The sequence below is a fragment of the Anguilla anguilla genome, chromosome 15 (genome assembly GCF_013347855.1).
Source record: "Anguilla anguilla isolate fAngAng1 chromosome 15, fAngAng1.pri, whole genome shotgun sequence".
NCBI lineage: Eukaryota > Metazoa > Chordata > Actinopteri > Anguilliformes > Anguillidae > Anguilla > Anguilla anguilla.
The window spans coordinates 7,465,254-7,491,880 of record NC_049215.1 but is presented as its reverse complement, the minus strand read 5'-3'; the positions used below and the strand labels follow the sequence as shown (position 1 = coordinate 7,491,880).

Genomic DNA, 26,627 nt, shown 5'->3' with positions numbered 1-26,627 from the left:
TATATGTTAAATTGATATTTTAAAATGATTATTTTTATTATAATCTTTAGCTGTTGTAATATTTTGATGTTTTATGTTGTCATTCTCTGAAACTTATGTGCTGCTTTATTGGCCTGGTCTCTCTTGCAAAAATAGATTTTGATTCTCAATGAGACTAACCTAGTAAAATAAAGCTTTAATAAATAAATAGAAACCTTGGCGCTGCTACATGCTAACGGTGGTGCGGCGTCTGCGCGTGTTGCTGCGTCGTTTCCTCGCCCCGGGGGCAGCAGCTGGCTCGCTTGCCCATCGATCGGTCTCTGAAGGCATCTTCAAAGCCTCTCACTGTAATACAGCGCAAAAGGGCGCTCAGCAAGGGTTTCAACCGCCAGCCACTCCTGAGCGAAGAAACGAAAACAAGATAGCAAACAGTGCCTTGGAATGACCCCCTGGTTACTGGCACACGTCGAAAAAAAGGGTTATTAGCGCATGGGCACTGTGAGGGGCCATGTAGTGTTTTCTGAGGGCTTCTGTCGACCCTGGAAAAAAGAAAAGGCTAAACTGTACGTTTTAGTCTGCTTTTTGGGGGTGTTGATTTCATTCTGGGCTGAGCTTCTGTAAAAGACTCTGCTCTTAAACATCCAACAGAAGGCAAACATGAATAAGATTTGCCTTTCAACGCAAATGATTGTGTGAAACTACCTAGGGAAGCCTTAAAGCTTCTGCAGGCTTAGATTTTTATTTAATTATTATTTTTGTTAGGTCTGAAAAGACTTTGAAATATGTGATATTGTATTGGAGGAAAGGAAGGAAATTTCAGTCGGGCTATTTGCATTTTGTCTTTCGTTTACATGGAAAGGACATGCACTGCAGTCCCGTAGGAGCTGCGAGAAGCATGCTCAGATCGCTGTATTACAGCGGTTACTGCTGTACACATAAGAAAATCAATGTAGTCGAACCATCATTTCAGCTTGCTTTAGGCTCTCTTACAGGTCTACTGTCACTAGCACGGAAATGCACTGTAGCAGAAACTCCAATCGAATGCTGTTCCTTTCATTCTCAGACCTACAGTATAACCATGCTGAGAGTTTTACAGTAGGCACTGTCTTCCTTACAGAGAAGATGGTGTTATGTAATTTCATTGTGCTCTGTTTGTGTGGTGAAAGTATTGTGGCTTCAGATTCAGAAAAGAGACAGTTTAGTGACGTTCTACAACCTCATGCAGTTTGCACTGTTCCTCTGGGTAGAACCCGTCTTTCACCCTTTCTGTAAAAATGAGAAAGATGGTACTGCACAAGCATCCTACTGTTCACTGCTTTGGCCATTATATGGTCATGTATTGCGGTTTTACAAGTGACCCCTTTATAATACTTTGGGAATGAAGGACTGGAGAAGGAAAGACTGCTTTTGTTGTTTGAGAAGAGTCACGCTGGCGTAGATTTGACCCCCATTACCATTATGTGTGTCTCACCTGGCATCAGAAAGGAGATCTGGGCTACATTAATTTGAAGAGGATCGCAGGGCATTGAACACACCAAAGCAATTACCGGTTATTTTAATCTACCAATCAGCGAAGTGCGTTTGATAGCGAAGGGCTAAGAATAGAAAAAGGGGAAGATTAATATTACTTGTGGAAAAAATAAATGGGACCTCTGTTTTGGGAATTTAGGGCAAAGAAACTGATAAATAATTTGTTACAGTTACTGTAAGAAGCCTGGGGTGCTAAGACTCATTCATCCTCCAGCAAGTTTACAACTTGTCTTGTTGAATTGTGTCATTGGTGGACTAAACCTCAGGTGTGATTTCACGGGAGGAGACCAACGAGACACGCGGTACAAAGTGAATTTACGATTCATTTAGTCATGCCAGATAAACGCCTGCTACGTGCGACGGCTTTGACGCTAATCCTGAATCATCCTCCATGCCATTCTACGTCTTCCCTTTGAGCGCTTGTGTGCGTGTGAGAGTTCTGAGAGCGACGGAGCCACCGCGTTGTTTCCCCTTTCTCTTCGCAGCGAGGACGTTTGCAAGCGAGGATTTACCGTAATCATTGATATGCGAGGCTCCAAGTGGGACCTCATCAAGCCCTTACTGAAGACGCTGCAAGAAGCCTTTCCCGCAGAGATCTGCGTCGCCCTCATCATCAAACCCGACACCTTCTGGCAGAAGCAGAAGACCAACTTTGGCAGCGCCAAGTTCACCTTCGAGGTGATCTTCCCTCAGACACGTCACCCGGGCTTTTAGCTTGGATGCCGTTAAGCCTTCTCAGCACTGAATCAATGCTAACACAGTTTATATAAGCCCAATAGGCGCCAGCTGTGCTCTGTTAGTATTAAAACTACACCATGAGCAAACCCTTACAAAGCGCAATATACTGCAGTATATTGTGGGTATGGGAACTTATTTGGCAATATAATGAATAATATATCTCACAGCAGTTCATTTTTTTAAAATGAGATCACTCTATCTGAAATCGGCTGCAATTTGTATATTAGCCCATACATTGTCAAGATATCCAACACATTGATATTATATTTTATCTAAATTTAATTTCAGTATAATCCATTTCTGTAACAGAATCAGTTGCCTGATTAAATGAGGAATGGAATATAGACCTTCCCTTTCTCTCTGTGTGTGTGTTCCAGACTAGCATGGTGTCAGTGGAGGGTCTGACGAAGCTAGTGGACCCGTCTCAGCTGACGGACGATTTCGAGGGCTCCCTGGAGTACAACCACGAGGAGTGGATGGAGCTGCGCGTCTCCCTGGAGGAGTTCATCGGCAGCGCGGCGCACCTCCTCTCCCGCCTGGAGGACCTGCAGGAGATGCTGGCCAAGAAGGAGTTCCCGGCGGACGTGGAGGCCTCGCGGCGGCTCATCGACGAGCACACGCAGCTGAAGAAGAAGGTGATGAAGGCCCCGGTGGAGGAGCTGGACCGCGAGGGCCAGCGGCTGCTCCAGTGCATCCGCGGCTCCGCCGACGGCTTCTCGGGCCGCAACTGCGTCTCGGGCGGCGCCGACTTCCAGAGCGTGGTGCCCAAGATCGCCAGCCTGCTGGACAAGCTGCACTCCACCCGCCAGCACCTGCACCAGATGTGGCACGTGCGCAAGCTCAAGCTGGACCAGTGCTTCCAGCTGCGGCTCTACGAGCAGGACGCCGAGAAGGTGAGGCGCCCTGGTCCGGGGCGGGGGCGGTAGGGCGAGGGTGGTGGGGCGGGGTGGTGCGGTGGTTAGGGAAACGGCCGTGTGGAGCCGCGGTGAGTCAGTGTGGCAGTTAGAGAAACGGCTGTGTGGAGCAGTGACCTGAGAAGCAGAATGCTTTGACGGTTTTTTTAATTTTTTTTAGCAGCTGGAGATGGTTTTGAGGAATTTCTGTCCCTTAAGTGTAAATATTTATCCCAGGCATACATCCTCAAAACATTTGCAGCTTGCAAAATATGATCTTATGAGTTTGCATAAAGTGCATACATTAATCATTTGAGTTCTAGGGAACCTTGTTTGAGTGGTTTTAGTTTAAAATATGTCTCTCTGTCAGAATGAATTCAGTTCAATTCTTGGATGTAATGCAACTAGAAAATGTATTGTACTATGAAGTGTTGGAACATGCATGGAAGCAGGTCTGTGTGCGATGGGCAAGTATTCATTTTTCATTCTTTTTTGGAGTTTCTCTCCTAAGGGCAAGTTGTATTTGTGGACATGCTTTAATGTTCTAGTTATTAAAGCGAATAATGCAATATGTATGCTTTTAATTCACCCTGGTGGGAATACAGTGTGTGCACGAAAAAAGATTAAAAGCAGATTAAAAGTCCTTAAGGAAGCCCCCTTTGAAAGTCACCCTGTGAAGAACGTTTTCTTTTCCGATATAATATTTTGATTAGAGTAATTCATATAATTAAAACAGCATTTCATCCATACAGAATACCTGTACCTGTACGTATCTATATCTTATCAAAGATTATATCAAAGGCATATTGAAGACATAGCAAAGATTCACAAGCTGGCAAGACATTCAGCGAAAGACACTCTGCAATGCAGGCTAATAAGGACAAGGAGCATCGATAGAACAGAGTGTAACAGCTAGCGTGGTTCTGCGATGATTGATGCACTATTATGCAACACTCCCTCTGCTCCAACAAATGTTCTTTTTTATCTCTTAATATATCCCATAGCTACTCTTGTATGACAATAGGTCCCTGGACTGTACTGTGCGCACTGTTGAGGAACTTTTACATAAATGCTTTCACTTGCCTAATTTTAGCCACCTTCTACCGCTGATGCTTTCGATTAGGGCGGGTCCAGATGGAGATTTATTGCTGGGTGTTGAATGTCGACTGAGGACAGTCGCTCCGATAGGATGGCGATTGTAAATGGCAGCGCCGATCCTTTCTGGGGTGTTATTCGATGAACCGAAAAGCCTCGCGATAGAGTAGAACCGAATTTGCCGTTGACATCGAGTTAAATGGAATACTGAGGCTAATTTTGTTTTCCTTCGATGGCATTCTCTTGCGTAAACATAATTGTGTTCTGTTTTTGTGCTGTTGTTTTGTGTTATGTTTCATTTCTATTAATGTTATGTGCTTGGTGTCCAGAGTAGAAATTTCATTATGACCATGGTAAATTGGAATTATTAATTTTTTTTTTTGCACAAGGGCCTGCTTGTGGTTAATGTTAATAAAATTCAGTTCACAAATGCCATTTTTCCCCAAACATCTGTCAGAAAACTGCACATGCTCTGTGCAGTAAGCCAGGTGATTTTTTTCGCATTAAAAATGCAGTGCTTCACAGACAGTTGTCAGAATGAGTCTGCAGGAAATCGATCTCTCTAGAAGGGAAATGTCACTCTTTTGGAATACCACTCCCACAGAAGTCATCTCTTACAGGGCCATCCTGTGCATAAGCAATGCTGCTGGTCCCTTGTTGTAATTCAGATGGCAAGATTGTGCGTGCTATCAATGAATGTTTTGCAAAAAAATAAATAAGTAAAAAATTCAGGATCCACAGGATGTTGTGCTCACTTCCTCTGAAACTGTCTTAATAATTACCGGTATGGTTCTTTTCCTTAGGCAATCACTGTGGCCGTATCGAGTCCATTGTCTGCAGTTAAATTGACTTTTTCTTCCAGTGCTTGTAAACAAACTGTAGCTCATCTAATTAATGTTTCGCAAGGATGTCTGTCGGACATTAGAGAACTTTAATTGGGCTGTCAGTAAATTTCATTACACTCACGGTCCCTTCTGTAAATTGCATTGTCTTTCAAGTTACATTGGTTCAGCTTCATCAAATGTATTTAGAGGTGCATGCTGAAAAAAAAAAAATACATTTTTAAGAATTTCAGTTCTGTTCTGTCGTTGTAAAAGCTGTATGAATAATATTGTTGTTGGTGTTGGTGGCAGATTAAAATAAATATTCGTGCAGAACTTGAATATAACTACGGATGGTTCTCTGATTAAATTGTGCAAGCAATTTATGTGTAGTAAAGTCTGTTTCCTGTGCTTTCACCGTAGATGTTTGACTGGATCAGTCACAACAAGGAGCTGTTCCTGCAGAGCCACACCGAGATTGGCGTCAGCTACCAGCATGCAGTGGACCTCCAAACACAGCACAATCACTTTGCCATGAACTCTATGGTTGGTAACAATTCTAACAGCTCTAAGGAATTCAGTGGTACTTTCAAATCCGTGTGCCCATGATTGCATGTGGGATGTGTGATAAAAGGTGGACTCGCTGCTGCTTAGGTTATTATTCACTTCAACGAGTCCCTGGAGGGAGTATACCTCCGAAATGCTGGTCTTAGGTCAGTTTCCTGCTTCGTAAATACTGTCTTTCATTGACTTAATTGCTGTTTTCATTTTGCCTATAATGACCGGTGTTTTTCCAAAACAATAGCGTTGATGTGGTTGAAGCCTAACAAAAGTTTGTTGTGAACTTTGGAGATTAGACGTGGTGGAGCGCTGAGCTTCCTCTTGAGCCCTTGATTCCCCGCCTGATTGTAGCCCTGCACACACCGGGGCCGTAATCACAAGGCAGAGGTGCTACCCTCGCTGGAGCCCGGGGCCGGGTCTGGGCTGCCTCCTGTGTGCTGTGATTGAGGAGGAGCGGCCCCCGCTGGCTTGGGTCGGCGCGGGGTGCCGACCGTTGAGCCGCTGGTCGTTTTGTTCTGATGAGCGGACTGAAGAGGCCTTCGACAGGCCCGTCCGTGTTCCGCGCGTTCCTGAACAGTCAGCGCTGCCCTCCAACCGTCTACCGCTGTGGTGCGGTCACCGGAAAAGAGCACGAAAAGAGCAGACTTTTCAGTATGAGAAAAAAAGGCCAGAATTAGCACGATTAGAAAGTAGCAGATTTGCTTTTTCACCGATAGCCGCTGAGTTCGCTCGACGTTATGCGCGGGCATTTTGCGTATTTTATTATTTTCTCTTTCGCGCCCGTTGGCCCCTTTTCAATCGACATTTGTCCCCGACTTCATCCTGCAATTTAAATCAAAGGGTTTGTTCCGTTCGGCGGGTTTCAATTTGCTGATAACGGAACTGCCTTTGCCCAGGAAGAAGAGGGGGGGGGGGGAAAAATGCATTTAATCATGAGTCAAAGCTGGGGAGCTGATTGAACCCGGGACCTTTCTGTCTGGCTTCCAGGTTTTGATGAAGCGTCGGTAATTCTGGCCGTTGCATCAGCTGACTCAGGCTGTGAGTAAGCGAGCGGTGTGATGGCGGAAGCTGAAAGCGGGCGAAATGAGGGAGACGCGATAAGTCGGGCAACGGGCAGAGGGCGCGGCGTTAGAACCCAAACCCAGATGGCGGCGGGGCGTGTGCGTGCCCGCGTGGGCGTGAAACCGACACCGCTGCGGGTGCCAGGGATGCCAGCGGAGAGATGGAAAGACCGATGCCTTCCAGGCTGAAGATCTACACCGAGCCCTGTCAACAGGGCTATCGTATAAAGCGGTGGGCTTCTGGTCAAGGAGCTTTGAAATAGCAGGAAAACCTTAATAATAAAAAAAATGGAAAAGCGAACCGAACGCAGAAATGTGAGCTCTGCAGTGTGCTCTGGGTGAGCGCGTGGGAGGCCGGCGAACGCTGATCGAAATATCGCTTTTTTTGTTTTTGTTTGTCTCTCTCTCTCTCTCTCTCTCTTTCCCTCTCTCTCTCTCTCTCTGTCTCTCTCTCTCTCTCCCTCCCGCCCTTCCCCCCTCTCTCTCTGTCTCTCCCTCTCTCTCCCTCTCTCTCTCTCCTTCTCTCTCTCTCCCCTTCTCTCTCTCTGTCTCTCGCCGCAGAACGCCTACGTGAACATCAGCCGCATCATGTCTGTGGCGACGCGGCTGTCGGAGGCGGGCCACTACGCCTCGCAGCAGATCAAGCAGATCTCCGCCCAGCTGGACCAGGAGTGGAAGAGCTTCGCCGCCGCCCTGGACGAGCGCAGCACCATCCTCGCCATGTCCGCCGTCTTCCACCAGAAGGCCGAGCAGGTGGGCGCACGCCCGACTACACTAAGGTGGAGAGGCTCTGTCTGTCTGTCCGGCGGGAGAGCCAGCCATGCTCCCCGAGCCGGGAAGGGGAAGGTTTGATTCCCTCAGGTTAATCACTCTGAAGGTGGTGTGAAGTTTTTGAGTTGCGACCCTATTCGATGCTGTGACGTGCCAGACTGATTTCAGTTCCCGTCCCAAATTTGCCAACTGTTATCAGGACGTACAGTATCTGTTTGGGTTGGCGTTTCTTAATTCCAGTGTTTTAGATAATCCAAAGAATATATTTTGAGAACGGTTAGCGCTCTGCTTGATAAATGTTCGGTCAGATACGTGAATTAAAGTTTCCGAATTACAGAGCCGGAGTTAGTAGATAATAATAATGTCTCAGCCAGCTGGCTGGGGAACACACTCCGTATAGAAAATAATTTACAACGTTTCAGGCTCTGTGCTTGAAAGTGCCTCTGTATCTTATGACTTCCTGTAGCTTAAGCACTTGCTGGTATTTACCTTTTATGCTGCTGTGGTGGTTTTGTGGCGACTGTGGGGACAGCAGTAATGCTCTCGCTGATGCGCGTTGAGTTCCTGGCTGGGGCTGGAGTGTGAGCGATCCTGAGTGTGTGGAGTGGTGCAGGTTGGGCCGCCGGTTCCTCGGCGGGGGAGAAAATTACTGCGCCCTGTCAGAAAGCACTCAGCAGCGCCCGCTCCCCCCCCCCCCCCCCCCCAACTCCACTACCCCCCCCCCGGCCCGTTTACCTCAGCCGCCCGTTAAAGCCCGGCCGTAACGACCGCCGAGCTCTGCGATTGGTGCGGCCCGGCTCCGCTCACCCGATGCGTCTGCTGGCCCCCGTTTCCAGTTCCTGTCGGGCGTGGAGTCCTGGTGCAAGATGTGCAGCGAGGGCGGGCTGCCCACGGGGATGCAGGACCTGGAGCTGGCCATCCACCACCACCAGACGCTCTACGAGCAGGTGACCCAGGCCTACGCCGAGGTGAGCCCCGCCTCCGCGCTCCCAACTGACCAATCAGGGAGGTTCTGCCATTCACTTCAGTCAATTCTCAATCAGAGTTAACGGTAGGGGAATGATGATTTATCATTGTTCTGCTTAATCTGCCTATCATAGCATGGATTTATATCAGCTAGCGTGCAAATTTAGCATACATTTGTCTTTTTAAAGAAGTGAATGGCTATTTTAAGTGATACGTAAAAATGGGAAAATTTCTTGGATTTGACCATTTAACTGTTTACAATGTTTCCAAGACCGTTTACAAAGAAATATGACCTGTGGCAAATTCAGTTGTGTCTGAGCTTGTACATGTGCACTTATTTTGCACTTTGGTTTTATTACAGTGACTATAGCACTATTTTTATAGCGCTTATTTTCCACAGGAGTACGGCAAAAGCTCATATTCTTTTAGTGCACCACAGACAGCTCATTTTGGATAGTCCTGTGAACAATATAAAAATTTATATTTTGCCAACAAATACAAGCTAACATATGGAAATTTCTATAAATCCTGTATTGCTGTTTCAGTGATGCATATCTTGTAAAACTTGGATTCTTTCATTAATTGTATAGACATGTATGATTTGCCAAATTATATAAACCCACTACTGCATTATCAAACCATACACTACTGCCATTGTAAAACTACACTCCGGTCATTATCAAACCCTACAATCTTGCCAAGTGTATCAAATCTTACACCCCTGCCACTATAAAACCCTGCTGTCCAGCCAAGTGTATCAAACCATACAGTTTTGCCAGACCTCCTCAGCTCCACATCTGTTCCCTCTCTAAAGGGGTCTTCCTCTTGATTCTCATTACATCTCTTCCCTGGTCCCCCAGTGGTGGAATGAGCTCCCCATTACAGTCACAGCAGACACTGCCCGTCTTCCACTGCAGGCTGGAAACACACCCGCTCACCCCGCGACTTGGCTCACCTAACGCTGAACCCAGTGACTTACCATTAGCACTTAGCATTGTTGCTTAGGCCGACTGTATATGTATTCACAAGTGACTGTGGATAAGAGTGTCTCCTGCGTGCCTAAATACGAACGTAAGGACTGCTATATGGCAATGTTTATGAATATAAAAACACTCTTTCTGATTTAGTGTGAAGCATGCAGGCTCATTATAGGGTCCATGCCTTTTTCCACATTTGTGCTGTAGGTATTTATTATTAATCATCCATATTACAGCTGTATGGATCATTGGCATTGGTCTATTATGTTTTCTAAAGAATGTTCCACATATTCATAATGCATGCGAATAGCTTTTCTTTTATTGACCTTATCAGCATTTTATCAAAACCACCGTAGCATGTGACCAGCAGTACTCTGGCTGTAACGTTTTAATTTATGAGAAGTACCGTATGTTTTTCTTTTGTCCTTGTTTGTTTTTGTAATTTTTACCTACAGACGGACCTTGACTGAAAAAATAGTAAAGGTCAGCGGTAATGTACGTGTAATGACACGGCTAATGGTGAAACTACATTTCAATTACGGAAGTAATTTACCTTGTAAATATGATTAAATGCTGAAAACGGCTGATTTGGCAGTATGAGAACGCTGCGCGGGAACAGTGCAGTCCTGAATTTTTTCATAACTGCAGTGGGAAAAGACTTACCTCCCATACGGTCATATTTTAAAATATATACTGAACCGAAGTGCTCTTCTGGGTGGCGCGTCCAGCTAAGGCACGGTGACGCACGGTGGAATTGTGCTTGTGCCGGGACCGACTGCTGCTAGTCTGGGCTCTTCAGAAACGAAGGGCGAATTTGTAGCCACAGGAAAGGCTTGCAAATAGCCTTAGAGGTTCCACGTTAGGAGAGAGAACAAGAGGAGGGAGATAAAACGGGTTAATTATTCGCCATAGATTAAAATAAAGATCATAATATTTTTTTCTTATTCTTATTCTTATTCATATTATTAGCGGGCATAATTCAATAATTTGCAGTGTGGTAGTGCATCAGTTATTAAATTTCCTTGATCTCCTCACCGTAGAATTGCTCAAACCTGCAGACCGATAGATTGAATTAAGTGTGGTGACTCTTGATCTCCGTAGCGTTTTACTGGAGTTGTACTTTTCTGGTCCAACTCTAGGATGAGGCATTGCCAGGGTACTTAACCTGAATTGCTTCAGCAAATCAGCTGTGCGAGGGAAAAACGCATTAAAAGTGAGTTACCTAAGCTGGTCTGTTCGCTAAACGAATAAATAAACAATTGTAATTATTCTCTGTTTATTTTATTACCCTCCTCCCAGATCACCAAAGCTCTGCTGGATGACTAATAACGCTCTGTCTCTTATACTGACTCCAGGTCAGTCAGGATGGGAAAGCTTTGCTGGATGTGTAATAACGCTCTGTCTCTTATACTGACTCCAGGTCAGTCAGGATAGGAAAGCTCTGCTGGATGACTAATAGCGCTCTGTCTCTTATACTGACTCCAGGTCAGTCAGGATAGGAAAGCTCTGCTGGATGTGTAATAACGCTCTGTTTCTTATACTGACTCCAGGTCAGTCAGGATAGGAAAGCACTGCTGTATGTGTAATAACGCTCTGTTTCTTATATTGACTCCAGGTCAGTCAGGATGGGAAAGCACTGCTGTATGTGTAATAACGCTCTGTCTCTTATACTGACTCCAGGTCAGTCAGGATGGGAAGGCTCTGCTGGATGTGTAGTAACGCTCTGTCTCTTATACTGACTCCAGGTCAGTCAGGATGGGAAAGCTTTGCTGGATGTGTAATAACGCTCTGTCTCTTATACTGACTCCAGGTCAGTCAGGATAGGAAAGCTTTACTGGATGTGTAATAACGCTCTGTTTCTTATACTGACTCCAGGTCAGTCAGGATGGGAAAGCTTTGCTGGATGTGTAATAACGCTCTGTCTCTTATACTGACTCCAGGTCAGTCAGGATGGGAAGGCTCTGCTGGATGTCTTGCAGCGGCCGCTGAGCCCGGGGAACTCGGAGTCGCTCACGGCCACGGCCAACTACTCCAAGGCGGTGCACTGCATCCTGGACGTGGTGCACGAGGTCCTGCACCACCAGAGGCGGCTGGAGAGCATCTGGCAGCACCGCAAGGTCCGGCTGCACCAGAGGCTCCAGCTGTGCGTCTTTCAGCAGGACGTCCAGCAGGTAGGGCCTAGTCCGCCCCGGGGTGCTACCGGCTAACACTGCGCGCCGCTAATCGCAGCTAACAGTGGATATGTGGATAACCGACACTACCTCCATCCAGCACTTATTGTGCCTTGCATTATTGTCTTGATGTTGTAGCTTATAATGCCTCCTCGTTTGACATAAGTTAGCATAGGTTAGGTCAGGGTAATGTTCACTGTGTCAACTGGACTTAATGTGTTCATATGAATAACTGTACAAAATGAGTACCTAATCGGACCTGTTAGTTGTTCCAGTGACCTTCGGTATGCACTTATTGTACGTTGCTTTGGATAAAAGCATCTGCCAAATAAATGTAATGTAATGTACCTCAAACTGATAGCACAAACATTATGTTAATCCAATATTTATCAATGACTAACAAGGTAACTTCTTTTTACATGGTTTCTTGTTCAAATCTGGGGTACTGTAAAGGCCAGCACGTACATTTCATAATGTTGTAGGAGAGTAGACTCATCTCTTTGCTACTCACTCACTGACATGGAAAGAGGTTAACAAAACCATGCATAATGAAGACTACTCTTATAATAGTGAATAACCACCAGCTACATTGATACTTTATACCTCTGTTGCATACTGTTTGCCACAAGTTATGCATTAATTCACTGCGGCAGTGTTGTATAGAGAAATGCTGGTCTGAACAGAATGGTGCTCTGGTAGTCATTTGTTGTGACATACTGTGTGGTTTTCACAAAAAAAATGTTTCTCTGGTATCTTTTTGCTGGACTTCTACAGAAGCATGAATAATGTTGCCTGCGTTAGCGCTATGCTAATACCACACTACATACGAGGGTTCCATCCAAAGACAAAGGGGTTTTATCGGGCGAAAGCTCCTCAGCCGGGGTCTGCTTTAATTCCGCAAGAGCGCTCGCCAAGTCCGTTTGCCAAGTTGTGTTCTGAACTCAGAAAGCAACAGAAAGCAAACACTGGCCCCTGAGAGAAACTCAAGTGCTGTTTATGTAGGTTTTCCTGACTTTCATGAATAATTCCTACGCTTAATATTTCATATTTCACTGGATAAAACTCCAGTACTGACTAATACTATAGCCTTGGTAATACTGCGTGCGTGCGTGCGCACGTGTGTGTGTGCGCACGTGTGTCTAAGTGTGTTCTATGTTCACGAGTGTATGTGTAAGTGTGTTGCATGTTCATGAGTGAGTGTATGTGTAAGCGCACACATGCGTGTGCTGTGATGTCATTTCTCGGTTCCTCTCGCCCTCCTCTCCGCTCTCTCTCTCTCTCGGTGTCTCTCTTCTTAACCCCCTACCGGAACAAACCCCCCCACCCCACCCCATCACCCCCCTTGCTGTTCAGTTTGTCAGAAGTGTGCTCTTGAGCAGAGCGCTGGGAAGGGATGATCCTCACCTCTGTTCGAACCGCCGCGGCCAGGAGTGGCCCCGGGAGTGGCCCCTGGAGAGCTTAGCTCTGAAGCCACTGGCCCTCTGCCATCGGTCCCTCGCTCTCTGCGTAAACCCCGGCAAGATTATGCCTGCCGTTGCTAGGCTTCATAATCGTGGGAAAAGGGCATTTCGGCTTAACTGGCTCATATTGGCATCGCATGTGGTTGTTCATTTATTTATTTGGAGTAGGATTAATGTTAGAGAACATTAGCACCACAAATAAAATTAGGCCTGCTAGTATCACTGTCTCTGGTCTACCTTGCAGTACTGTCATAACCCACAGTGCCAAACACACATCTTTATGTGCAACAGCTCCCAGCGTAAGCATTTCGGCTGGATGCAATGCTAAACAAAAATGGCCAAAGACCATGCCTCAGGCCTTCAGGCCCGAGGTCTGAATCAGGTGGTGCTCTGTGCAGTTCCTGAGGAGCGTGTGCAGAACTGGCTCGGGATGGCCGCGCTGTAATCTGCGCCCTGGAGTCTGTGTGGGAAAATCACTGTGCGCGTTTGTGTCAGGGCATCCTGACTTTCCCGTTCACATGTGTGTGGTTGCATGCTTATCTTTCACACATTTTATTAGTCATGCTATGTGTTCTAAGCAGAACACATTAGTGTCACAAATAGTGCACGGTAACAGACACTGTTGGATCCCTTACAATGTTTTTTAGGGGAGTAAAGCCAGTATCTTTAGTCACAGCTCTCTCTGAAATGTAAAGTCGGCTGAGTTCAGAAAGCACCACTGCAGGCCCACCACAGTAAAGGCTCAGTGTGCAGGAACATGTCCCAGAAATAAAGCCAGACTCATGCCCAGCACCATGTCTCACTGCTGGGGTACTATTTCAGGCCTCTGGGCATCATATGGATGATCAAATCCACCCGGCTCCGAGATTTAGGGGTAAATAATTATCATGAAATGCATGTTGTGCATTTAGCTCATAGGAGATGGAGTAAGACCAAGTAATATTACAGCCCACACACTGTGTGTTTGTGTGGGCATTTGTGTGTGCGAGTGCGTGTGTATGTGTGTGTGTGCGCGTGTGTGCGTGCATGTGTGTACGTGTGTGTGTGGTTGCATGTGTGTTTGTGCGTGCGTGTGTGTGTGTGTATGTGTGTGTTTGTGTTTGTGTGTGCATGTTGAGACACAGGTACACGGTATGTGTGTTAATAAATGATGGCTGTTCTGCGGGTTATAAATATTGGAAGCCCGGGTGAGCAGCTTTGGGCTCTGGTAGCGGTGCATGTACAGTAAACCGCTTCATCGTCGACATAACAAACCAGCGGCAGCGCCCGGCTTCCTGGAAGAATCCCTGGCTGTTTTGTGCGTGCCGTATTAACCTCGTTTCACCCTGCCAGCGGCCTGGCTGGGCCTCACGCTTCCTGCTGAACGCTACAGCAGCATCGCTACATCCCTGCCAATCCCTTCCCTCCCCTTGCATTAATCACAGCTTCATTTAGGATTGCGGCTCCTTTCAGCCACAAAGCGGGATGTTCTCAGGTAGTGAGTGGAGCCGCAGATCGGGCGAGGAGGGGGGGGGAAGTGTCAGTCATTCTTTGTGTGGCGTGCACAGCGCATCGCTGGCTGGGGAGATGCGGTCTGGGGATCTGAAAGCTTCTTTATTCTCCAGATGATAGGGACACGGGGGAGTGGTTGGGGCATCTCTGGGATTTCATTGTGTGGCTGTACGGTGTGCCGTGCCCTTCAGTCTCCCCCTCCCTCCCATTCCCTCTCCTCCTTTCTCTCTCGCCCTCCTTTTCTTTTTCTTCCTCTCTCTTTCTTCCTCCTCTCTTCTTTTCTTTTTCTTCCTCTCTTTTTTCCTCCTCCTATTATTTTTCTTCCTCTCTCCCTGTCTTTCTTTTTTCATCCCCTCTTTTTTCTTCCTCCTCTGTCCTCTTTCTTATTCTTCATCTCTCTGTTTATCTTTTCTCTTCTTTTCTTTTTCTCCCTTTCCTCTCTTCTCTCTCTCTCTTGTTTTTTCTTGCTCTCTCTCTCTCTCTCTCTGTCCTCTCACTCTTTCTCTTTCACTGGTCTCGCTCATGTCAGGCTGAGGCCTCTCTCTTCTGCAGATAGCCATGCGTGCAGTAATCCTTTGTTGTGGGCTCGGTGATAGGCCAAGCCCTGAAGTGTAACTGAGGCTTCCACGCGATTTAGCGCTCGTGTTTATCTGCTCAGCCCACAAGTGACCGCCGCACAGTCCGTAGCGTGACATAAATCTCCCTCTTTTTAAGTCCGGCTCAGAGGCAGTTTCCAAGACAATGGGACATGCGCGCTAACTCTGTGTAAACTCGGCTAGTTTAAGGACATCTGCGAAAAGCTTTACAATAGATGAGTGGCCGGTTAGCGTGGCAGCGCGGCATTATGGGAAATCCCTGAAGATAAGCGGGACATTCTTTTCATTTCTTTCATTAAAGATTAAAGCTATCTCTATGACGACAAGTCCTCATATTTTAAATATGGGATTACGTATGGGCAATAGAATAGAGCACAAAAGATCAGCAAGTTGAAGTATTGCCTGGACTTAAACCCAGACATACACTTTCTATTTTAAGGCTTTTTAAAAAAGGTATTTTGGAAGGAACCTGCATTTCACTACATTTTTTTCTTAGTGGCAAAAAATAATCGGATTTAGCCCTGCACTCTCGCATTTAAGGGGGCTAATGATCTGTAGCGACTGTGGAGCTAATGGCGGATCTTGATGTGTCAGTGACAGGGGAAACAGAAAAAAAGGCCAATGGTGACGAGTCAGCTCGAGTCAAAATGGATGTCTGTCAGTTTGTTTGAGGCAGCTTGCTTAAACATTTTTTTTTACCCTCCATTTGGGGAAAATCATGCATGCGCTGAGACAGATTGCTTACACTGAGGCCAGGGGGCTGTTCATTAGTCACGGTGTCAGAATAAATGGTGCGGGGGTATAAAATGGGTACTTTCTGAATCCTCTCGTCACAATCTTCGAAATACTGCCTTTGAAGCTTAAATCTCTCGACATTAAGGTCCACAGACAGTGATGTCTGCAGATTGCTTTTCTGAGAGTGAATCTGTCTAATGTATTGATAATTAAAATCAGTCAATCTATATATTCACCAATTAACCATCATGGAATGAATAAAAAAGACAAGGGGAGTGCTGCAACGATGGAAATGATTTGGTAATTAAGCTACAAATTACTGAGGGAGCGAATCCACAAAAGAACTGCGATGCATTTGCCCTTCAATTACCTGTCGCAAGAACCAGGAAAAAATTACATTTGCAATTTACGTAATTACACAGTTCAATTCAGTACCACTTGCAGTAAGATTTTTTTTAAAGGCCCAGAAACCCGATGGTAGTATAGGCACAGTCCATTTAAAAGCGATGTAATGTGCAAACTCGTCAGCGACATACAACAGAACGTTATTTATAAACGTGATGTTTTTCCCCCCCTCAACATCTCCTTTAGGGGCCGTTGGCTTTAATGACTTTTGCTTAGCGCGTCTTTTTAAACGAGTCCATGATCTGAGGTCGTCAGCGATGCCATTAAAGCGTAAGGTGAGCGGCTGAGCTGGGTGGTACTGATTGGGAGACTGCCAGGAACCGCAATAAAACGACAGCCCCCGAAGCTAACAGCCAGCTAACAACTGCCTTTGTGCCACGGGCAAAAAAAATAAAAAATAAAAGCGCAAAAACCCTTCTTGGAAAACAGGCCGGCAGGAAGCAGGCGGAGCCCGTCCTGGCTGGAGCCCCTCCCCCCGTACGTGTCAACCGAATGCCAGGCTGGCCTTTCTTCGCTCGGCTTCTGTTGGAAGCTCTAATCAGGGAGAGGGAGAGGATAGCGAACGGCGCCCGGACCCTCCCTGTCGCTTCCAGTAAACACTCCGGCTCTCCCGCACGCGAGTGAGGGGCCCCTCCCGTCTCTGTGCCACGCACACGCTCATTTGGGCACGGCCGGGGGGGGTGGGGGGGGGGGGGTGGGGGGGGGGTGTTCCTCCTTCCCTCGGCTGGGGAAGAAAAATAACAATTAGCTCCTGACGCCGAAGCCGCACTCTTCACCACGTCCATTGAGATATCGCCGAGACGCCGTGGTGCACCATCTTGTTTTGATTAGGCCTCAGACAGGCCTAAAAAAAGATGCTCGTTTTCCGTGTTGCCCGTGTTTTTTTTTCCGTGATGGTTTATTTAAACCTCTGCTGCGTTTCAGACACTGAGGAGGCTGTTGTGAACGTAGCCGTTCGTCTGCTGTGAGCGAGTGTCACTCCCGACAGTTGCCCGGATTCGTTCCACGCTGTCGACTCCATTGACTTCAAAATTGTTTTTTTTCCTTCGCAAACACGGTTTGGCAAAAAAAAATTGATTGTGTTGATGAATCCGGCAAACTGTGTTTATGAAGAAATAAACACTCGCGTTTATTTGCGAGTGGCAGTTAGGAGCGAATGTGGACGCAGTCCAAGGCGGTGTGTGTGTGACTGTGTGACTGTGGCACTTTGGGGAGTCTCTGTCAGCGTGCGGCCTGTGTGAGGGAGCGCTGGTGGAATGGGGCATGGCAGGGAGGTGAGGATGATGGATTCTTCCCTGGGCCAGCCTGCCGAGGCGTGTGGATGATAAGCAGGTCTGAACACGGTGTTAAGGCCGCAGAAGTGTGTGGATGATAAGCAGGTCTGAACATGGTGTTAAGGCTACAGAGTTGTGTGAGTGATAAGCAGGGCTGAACACCGTGTTAAGGCTACAGAGTTGTGTGAGTGATAAGCAGGTCTGAACACCGTGTTAAGGTCGCAGAGTTGTGTGAGTGATAAGCAGGGCTGAACACCGTGTTAAGGCTGCAGAGTTGTGTGAGTGATAAGCAGGGCTGAACACCGTGTTAAGGCTGCAGAGTTGTGTGAGTGATAAGCAGGGCTGAACACCGTGTTAAGGCTGCAGAGTTGTGTGAGTGATAAGCAGGGCTGAACACCGTGTTAAGGCTGCAGAGTTGTGTGAGTGATAAGCAGGGCTGAACACCGCGTTAAGGCTGCTGAGTTGTGTGTTTCATGAGCAGGTCTGAACACCGCGTGCTCTTCTTTTGCAGGTGATGGACTGGATCGAGAACCACGGGGAGGCCTTCCTCAGCAAGCACACGGGCGTGGGGAAGTCGCTGCACCGCGCGCGGGCGCTGCAGAAACGCCACGACGACTTCGAGGAGGTGGCTCAGGTGGGACGCGCCGAACGAAGCGCCCGGCGGGGGTCCCGCTTCGTCACGACACCGCCCCTTTCCAAAAATTCTCCTCCTTACAGGAGGCCAGAACACACAGTGTGCACAGTACCACTTACATGTGCTATAACATACCCAGCACCATAACCCAGACCTCGCTCTGAATCACCCGCCCCCCCTCCCAAACCCCCACGACTCCCCCCCCCCCAAACCCCCACGACCCCCCCTCGCAGGGCATCGGCTGGCTCCTCTCAGCCGTTGGAGATGGGCTCTTTGTTTGAAAATATCTCATCTGATCTGCTGATTGGAAACAGCTGGGCTCTTCGGCCTTGTTATACTGCAGATTTAAAATGGCTCCCTGTCCAAGCCTGTAAGCCTTTATTTTATGTTCCTATAAATGTTCAGTGTGACGCATAGATAGAACTGTGGGCCCTGGGTGGCATGTGGCTAAAAATATCTTACGAAGAGAAGACATGGCCATTGTACCTCACATAGAATCAGAAAGATTTTTTTTCCTCTGTCTCCCTGAATGTCTGCCTGTTTCTGTCTCTTTCTATTTCTGTGCTAGTAGATAGATATGGAGATATAGACAAGGAAATATGAGTTAATAGTAACCATGGGCTTAGACAAAATAGCTTGCTAGTGCTGAGTGTCTGTATTTACTGCTTTACTTTTCAGATGTTCATATGAAATTCAAAATGGCTGACATTAGTATCATTGTGTTGAATTCTGCTGTTCTTGACAGACAGTGGCCGTCAAACTTGTGAGAAATGGTTAAAGGTTAAGAAATGGTTTATAAAATGGCTATGCCAACATGCTATTCTCAGATGTTCTTTAGAGATCTGTTGAAACTCATAGAAATGGACAAGCCGGGTGATGGGACTTTCCAGATAGTTCTTTAACTGCAGTGCAGTCCACACAGGGATGCCCCAGATGACAAGAAACAGTCCAAGCACTGAAATGAGACATAAACCTTTTTTTTTCTCCCTTTTTCGTTCTTTTTCTGTTCTTTTTTCTTGTTCTGATTCCTTGCATTTGTCAAAGGAAATTTCTCATTCTGGAACCCATTTGTATGTCCAAGTTTCAAAAGTGAAACCAGTTACTAACATAATGGAAAAAAGATCATTGAAAACGCTAACTGTTTTTTTCTGAATTACTGGAGCAGAAAGTTGCTGAAATTTGTACTACGTTTTATCGAAAAAGCAAGGCCAAAGAAAAGAATTGGCTCGCATAATTACGCATTGCTGTGAGCACATGAGTGTAGCTGCCGAAGATATGGACAGCATTAACACCAGGACTTGGATCCGGTTTTGATGGCAAAGTGAGATGTAATCCTTGCATTATGATGGATTTTATATATTTGGGTCAGATGATTTACCTCTGTTGGGATGTACAGCTCTAAAGAGCTAACATACAGTATGCAAGCTTGCACTTTGGTATCTGAATATCAGAAGTCCACCAGGCACAACTTTAGAAGGAGAAATGAATAATTATCCTGCAGGGAAACTTGTATTTTTTTTAACGTGTCCAAAACACACTACAGCAAACATCCTCCTCTGATGGATATATGATGGGTTCATATTTAATCCATACATTGACAGTTGGGCCACACTGAATCATTTAAGATTACTATTAGGAATTTGCAATCATATAGACTGGCACAGTACTTGTATTTCAGACAATGTTTGGGACATTTATTGTTTTGTCTATAATCATCTAAGATGTGCACATGTTTACTGCATTTACAGTTAACATTGATTACGCACAGTGCACGCACAGCCCTGCCTTGATTTCCTCTGTTAGCTCAGTGAATGGATTGAGTCACTCACCAAAATGGAAAATTGATTATTTTGAATTGTCATAGGAGGGTTGTTGAGTGTAGTGGTCCAGAGAAAATGAGGTATATTCTAGTCTTAAGTGTGTTACTGGGGAAAATATGATGCGCAAGAAAAGCAGTATAATTTCTCCTCAGAACTGAACCCTGCTCTCCCTTTGAATCTGTAGAACACGTCAAACATTTTATTGATCCTGGACATGAAAGGGGTTGAAGCTCGTTCTGCCCTCGGTTATGATTAGTGAATGTCATTGAAAGACAAAAAAAAAACAAATCAAACGGTACAAATAGTCTGGATCTCACTAACCATTAAAGATGATTTATTTGCTATTTACTCTTCTTTTCATCCTTTATTTGCTTGTTATTTGTCTGACCCAAATATATTTTGCCAACGGAACGCTCGGCAGGGATTTGCTTTGAGCGAGCAGTTAATAAAGAGGAGAAATCGTGGCTTTCGTTTGTGCCATCTGGTTCTGATGCTCGCAGAATTCCTCAGTGGAATAGACTGACTGAAAGAGATAACATGAATCCGGCAGTTTAAGAAAAAGAAGAAGAAGAAGAAGCAGAACAATAGCATTGAGACAGACACACCTTTCCAGCAGCCGATTGTATGCAGAGGTTGAAGGAGGGGGGTGGTTACGTCTGCTGTCATGTCAAAGGGGGCGGAGCACTGGGGGGTTGTTACGCTGGATTGGGTCTGCTGGCAGGGGGAGGCGGTCAGATTCTCTGAGGAAGGAGAGGAGCTTCAGGACTGATGAGAGAACTGGGCGCAGTGATTGGGTATCAGCCATAACCTCCACAGCTGCATTTTTCCTTATGTGAAGCTATGTTTTGCTCCAAACAGAGGCGGAGAGATGTCACGATTGTACAGGTTGAGATTTTGGTCATGCCCTGTACAAGGGCTGGGCAGACACATTATTCCATATGTGTCGATGTCTAATCTTGTTTATGCTATGAAGGTCTTTTGCTTTGATACCGCCATTGTGTGTGCTTTAATGCAATGATCCCCCTACTGAGCGCACACAAAGAGGATTTGGACTAGGTCTGGGATATGATTGGGATATATGAAATCTGTAATACCAACATGATATGGATTTTTAAATCTATAAAAATTGGGTAGAAAATCTATAGTAGGAAAATCAGCCTGATATCACACAGAGTCTACATAACGTGCTTTACGTTACAGGAGCACAACTGAGACTTTAAATTCTGTGGTGCATCGCACCGCCCTTCGGGTTATTTAAAAAGCGGATTGGATAAATAAATAAATAATCCGCAGATTAACCAAAAAAAGGCTTAGCTGGGGATAATCGTAAGATTTGCAGGGCTTAGACACCCACCGTAGTGTAAAAGAGTCTCGTACGGGCTTTGGCCCAAACTGCCGATCTCCCATTGGCCGCGGTTGTTTTAATCCCCGCCTCTGTGATCGAGACGGTTTCGCATACTTTCGGTGAACCTCCGGACCGGCCCCAGGTGAGAGTCCGTCCCGACCGCCGGGGGCTTTCCCCAGTCCGGGCCGTGCCGACGTCACGCGTTTTCCCGCGTGCGAGGACACGCCCCCGTTGGTGTCGGCTCGAGGTCAGGTCCGGCGTCTGACGGCGGCAGGGATTTGGCCGGCCGGTGCACGTGCGACCCGGATACTCGCCCCGTCTCACGGCTCCCTCCTCACTCGCCCCGGGCGCGGTGGTGAAAAACAGCATCTCTGCCTGGCAGTGCTGGGATTACAGAGCCTGGGCTTACACCACACTCTCAGCACAGATGGCCTCTCTCCCTCCGTGTGATGCCATCGCTTCGGGGAGTTTACCTGGTGCCCCCGTGGGAGAGATCTTAGACTGAGGGAGGAGAGGAGAGGAGAGAAGAAAGGAGAGGAGAGAAGAAAGGAGAGGAGAGAAGAGAAGAGGAGAGGACAGCTCAGCAGAGAGAGAGAGATCTTAGACTGAGGGTGGAGAGGAGAGAGGAGAGGAGAGAAGAGGAAAGGAGAGGAGAGGAAAGGAGAGAAGAGGAGAGCTCAGCAGCAGAGAGAGACAGAGACAGAGGTCTTGTCACGTGTGCGTAACCTGGCTCTGTGTCCGTCATCTCTGGTGTTTTGTTTTTTTTCGGGGGCGGAGCAGAACACCTACACCAACGCCGACAAGCTCCTGGAGGCGGCGGAGCAGCTGGCGCAGACGGGGGAGTGCGACCCGGAGGAGATCTACAAGGCGGCCCGCCACCTGGAGGTGCGCATCCAGGACTTCGTCCGGCGCGTGGAGCAGAGGAAGCTCCTGCTGGACATGTCCGTGTCCTTCCACACCCACACCAAAGAGGTAGGCTCCGCCCCCTACGACCTGGGGCCCAGCCCGGGAACTGAGAATGCTTGGGGGGAGGGGCTTGTTGCGAGTGTGCGGGAGGGGGACTGGGGTGTGCGGGAGGAGGTTGGGGGTGTGCGGGTGGGGGTTGGGGGTGTTGATAAATAGGTGCGGATGTTGCCTGTCGCCTCCACCCGGCTGTCATCCGGAACGTTCCAGCGTGCGTGGGGCGACGCCGGGGGGGGGGAGGGGGGGGGTTAGCAGACGCCGTGGCCTCAGCTGTCTGTCTGGGGGGGGGGCTAAACTGCCGTTAATGACTGCGCTGAGGAGCATACCAGTCATTCAGAGGGGATCACTGCCAGATTACTGAGGAATGCGGGGAGTCTGTGCTCCAGCGGAGTCTGATCCCTGCCAGATGAGAGTGCTCACGAGCAGGGCCGATCTGAGGGTGTGCGCGTCTGAGGCACGCTTTCCGCGAACCTCCTCTTCACCGAAACAGCACTGATATACGCTTTGTTACATATTACAGCTCAAAGAGGTGAACGTGTGTTTAGTAATGCAGGAGGGCGGGGGTCTCTGTAGTTTTCAAACGCGACTGTTTTATTGCGCTTTCTACCAGTGCCGATACAATACGTCACGTAGCAGACCTAGAGTTTTTTTAAAAATGTTCTAAGCGGTCTCTTCCCTCTGTTCTGTGAAATTGCTCTCCTTATCCGCCAGGTCACGCAGCGGTCGACGCGCCGCAGCGCACCTCTGTCGTTCGAACCGAGGGGCAAGCGGTCACGCGCGCGCGCGGTCCTGTTTCTGATCCCCGCCGCGGCGTCCCGCTGCCCTGCCGCCCTCGCCTCTAATCAGTCCTTTAACCGACAAAAAAAATAAACTGAATTTTAAAAAAGGACGCGCAGCCCTTTCTTTTGCTCTCGGCGTCCCGTCGCTGCGTCCGCTTCGCTGACGGACGCGCCGATTCTGAGGCGGTCACATCGACGCGTGACGCGCGCTAGCAATGCGCCGCCGAGAGAGCGAGCCGCCCCGGGATGCGTAAAACGCGCGGGCGGCGGCGGGAAGCGGTTAGCGCTCTAAGCTTAGCGCGGTTTAATATTGAGGCTAAGCCGCGGCTGGGGCTAACGGATTACTGTAATCGTCGCGCGGCGGATTTCCCAGGCTGGGTTTCGCCGGGCTGCGTCTCCCTGGCGCTCGGTCGCGCTGATTTATCGATCCGTTATCGTTTGTGACGGCCGTGTTTGTTATCGTGACTTCGTTTTTTTTGGGAGAATTGAGTTTTTTTTCCTCCTTCTGCCTTTCTCAAATAGAATTACCTTGAATGCTTGCGATCCGCTTTTATATCCCGTGGAGCTGTTGTGGAGTCTTCAAACTTCGCTGAATTCGTAGCTCCGGTTGAAGCTAATGGTGGGAGTTGTATTGTCTGTGTTCCTCAGGCACTGGCTACGGGTCTACACGCCTGACCCCACCTCCCAGCGTGTGTAATTGATTCTATACGCTCTCTTCCATATTGGCAGCCGACGCACGTCTTCGACTGCTCGCGTCTGAGTTATTTTTATTTTTTTGGGGGGCGCGAGAACCACAGGGCGCCTGGTAAGCAGGCTGTAAGTTTTTAGTTTTTAGGAGCGTAGAGGGCGCGGAGTGTCACAGAGGTTGCACTGCGGTGCGCAGCTGGCGTTCGTGCGGACCGCACCAGGTCGCTGTGAGCAGACGAGGGTTTGTGCGAAAGAGTGAAGGGAGTCATGTGGTTCTGAGAGCCGGGCTTCCCGCACGGATCGCCTGGCGGTTCCAGGAATCCTGTCAGATCTTATTCGCGGATCTTAGCGAGCGATGATGCGAGCGCCACAGCTCACATTGCATGCTGGGAAGGCCATCACTTTAAGGTGATGTCAGTGCCCCCGCATCATTGCATTACAGGCATTTAGCAGACACTCTTATCCAGAGCGACTTACACAGCTTTTACATAGCATTTACACTGCATCCATTTATACAGCTGGATATATACTGAGGCAATGCAGGTTAAATACCATACTCAAGGGTACAACGGCAGTGTCCTACCCGGAACTTCACCGGGTCTGCACTGGGATATAAGAAACTGCACCACTCAAGTTACACAAATCACTATTATGTCAAAATGTGTATCCACGGGTAATGATCCTGAAGTCAGGGAGTTATCCCTCCGTTTATTCTGGTTAAGGGCCATTACTGGTTTCGCTCTCTACAAAATTACTAAAATAATTACTTCTAACATTGAATCTGTTTCTCTCATTTGTCATAGTCATTAGTTATACGCTGTATGGCAAGATAACAGATCCGTATAGTATGTCTGCCCCACTGGCTTTGCATTGCATCTCACTGATGTAAGTGATATACAGCAGATCATATTGCAGGTACTTAACAAAGCAATTAGTGTCAAATAAGTACAATCTGCTGAGTGTGCAGGACAACAGAAAATTGCAGTCATTTTACAGTGTTGGCTGGAAGGAGGCAGCCGGTCGTCTGTGCTGTGCTGTGCACATTGGTTTTCATGTTCAGATGGACCCGTGCGGTCTGGGCTCTTTGGAAGACTCTGTCTGGCGTGCGTTCTGCTCGGCTAAAGAGGAGATGCTCCGTCAGAGTCAATGCCGCTGCCCACACAGCAGGGACACGCAGCACACGCCAGATACACACTTTAGACATGAAAGGAGGTCTCGCTTGTTCTTACTGCCGTCGTTGTATTGCTTTAAATAGTACTGCTAGTACGGCTAGTTCAAAATCCGTACTGCTTTGTCCAGACTCCAGTTATTGCATCAGAGTGATTTGAATGCCAGTTTTTTTCCCCCCGTTTTGCTCTTTTATCCCGTAAAATATAATTGATTTAAAATGTTGGAGTTGGATTAATTTAATCACGTTTGTGAAATCCCATGAATCCAGCTGACATTATTTTTCTTGAGGTTTGGAGCAAAAGTCGTACTTTAGGGGGATTAACTGTTTGACTTGTTGACTTTGTGTGAATGTGTGTGTGTGTGTGCGTGTGTTTGTGCCTGTGAGTGTGTGTGTGTGTGTGTGTGAGCGTGCGTGTGCATGTGTGTGTGTGTGTGTGTGCGTGTCTGTGCATGAGTGCGTGTGCATGTGTGTGAGTATGTGTGTGCATGCGCCTGTGCATGTGTGTGTGAGAGAGAGAGTGTGTGTGTGTACACATGCCTGTGTGTGTATGTGTGTAATGGCAGTAAAAGCCTGATCTGACTGAAACGCTGTACATCCCGCATATTTAAACAGTGGGATAAACGGTGTCTGTACAGTTTAACCCCAGAGTTTGATTGAGTGTCAGAGCCGCCGCTCGCCGCTGTGTTTCAGCGGAGGCTTTGATGCGTGTTGCTGTTGGCCCAATGCCGGCCCTCTGTCGGGGTCCCCCCTGGCCCCGCTCACCCCAGGGGGTGCCGCTGGAGCCCCTGACCCTCCCCTCTGCTCCATCGGGACATTCGAGCCCTCGGCGTCTGCCGATGTCTGCAGCTTTAACGCCGAGGACGCGCTGTTGAAACGTGATGCTAATTAACGGACGAGAAACGGAAGCTCCCGGAAAGTCAGCCACCGCTGTGTCTTCGGCGCTGTGTCTTCAGCCTGGGAGAGAGCCAGGTCTCTGGCTGCTGACTCGACTGTGATGTCCCCCGGAGTTCTGTCATCGCATCCCCCACCCCCACGCCCTCCCCCTGCCCCCCCTGCCCCCCCTCTGTCGGGCTGGTTGTAGGGATTAAAGAGGAACTGAGCCGTGTGCCAGCTCTGTGTCCCAGAAGGCTGTTAGAACTCCTGCCCTGCGTCTGTCTCCCGTGTCTCAAATTCAAATTCAAGTGTGCTTCTTTTGCAAGACAAGTGAGCTGCATTGCAAAAGCATTAAAGTACACAAATGAAAAAAATGAAAGTAGATACATCCCCCCTTCCCCCTCCCATAAGCACATCACCGATATTAAATGCCAGTCTGTGATCTTTAGATAGCCAGGCCTTTTTGTGATGGTCACTGAGTCTGTACAGCCCCGTTTCTCTCTCTCTCTCTCTCTCTCTCTCACTCTCTCTGTCTGACACACACACACACACACACACACACCTGAGGTCCCTCGCGCTCTGCTTATTCACAGCTTTCACTTTTTTTTAAACAATGAGGGGATGTAATGACCATCACACACCATTGACTTGCAGCTCCTTCCTGGGTGATGCAAGACAGCCATTCTGCATGGAAAGGCTCCCCACCAGTCAGCTGTGGCGGTGAGGTTGGGATCCTTTCAACAGAAGATGATAGAACTGGAGAGGAATGTTAGAAACTCAGACAGGACACTGGGGGAAATCCCTACTCTTTCTTATGAGTGGTTTGGGATA

General features: G+C 47.7%; 1 protein-coding gene across 4 annotated transcripts in view; it reads left to right on the top strand.

The window, feature by feature from the left end:
• The window catches only part of kalrna (kalirin RhoGEF kinase a), a 164,394-nt gene that overhangs the window by 58,938 nt on the left and 78,829 nt on the right, over positions 1-26,627 (top strand). For all 4 annotated transcript variants that reach the window (XM_035393034.1, XM_035393036.1, XM_035393035.1 and 1 more), the window contains exons 4-11: positions 1,995-2,187; positions 2,625-3,140; positions 5,480-5,602; positions 7,240-7,431; positions 8,286-8,417; positions 11,333-11,563; positions 18,036-18,158; positions 22,104-22,295. In XM_035393034.1, the coding sequence (XP_035248925.1) occupies positions 1,995-2,187; positions 2,625-3,140; positions 5,480-5,602; positions 7,240-7,431; positions 8,286-8,417; positions 11,333-11,563; positions 18,036-18,158; positions 22,104-22,295 (1,702 nt within the window). The remainder of the gene's footprint in view (positions 1-1,994; positions 2,188-2,624; positions 3,141-5,479; positions 5,603-7,239; positions 7,432-8,285; positions 8,418-11,332; positions 11,564-18,035; positions 18,159-22,103; positions 22,296-26,627) is intronic.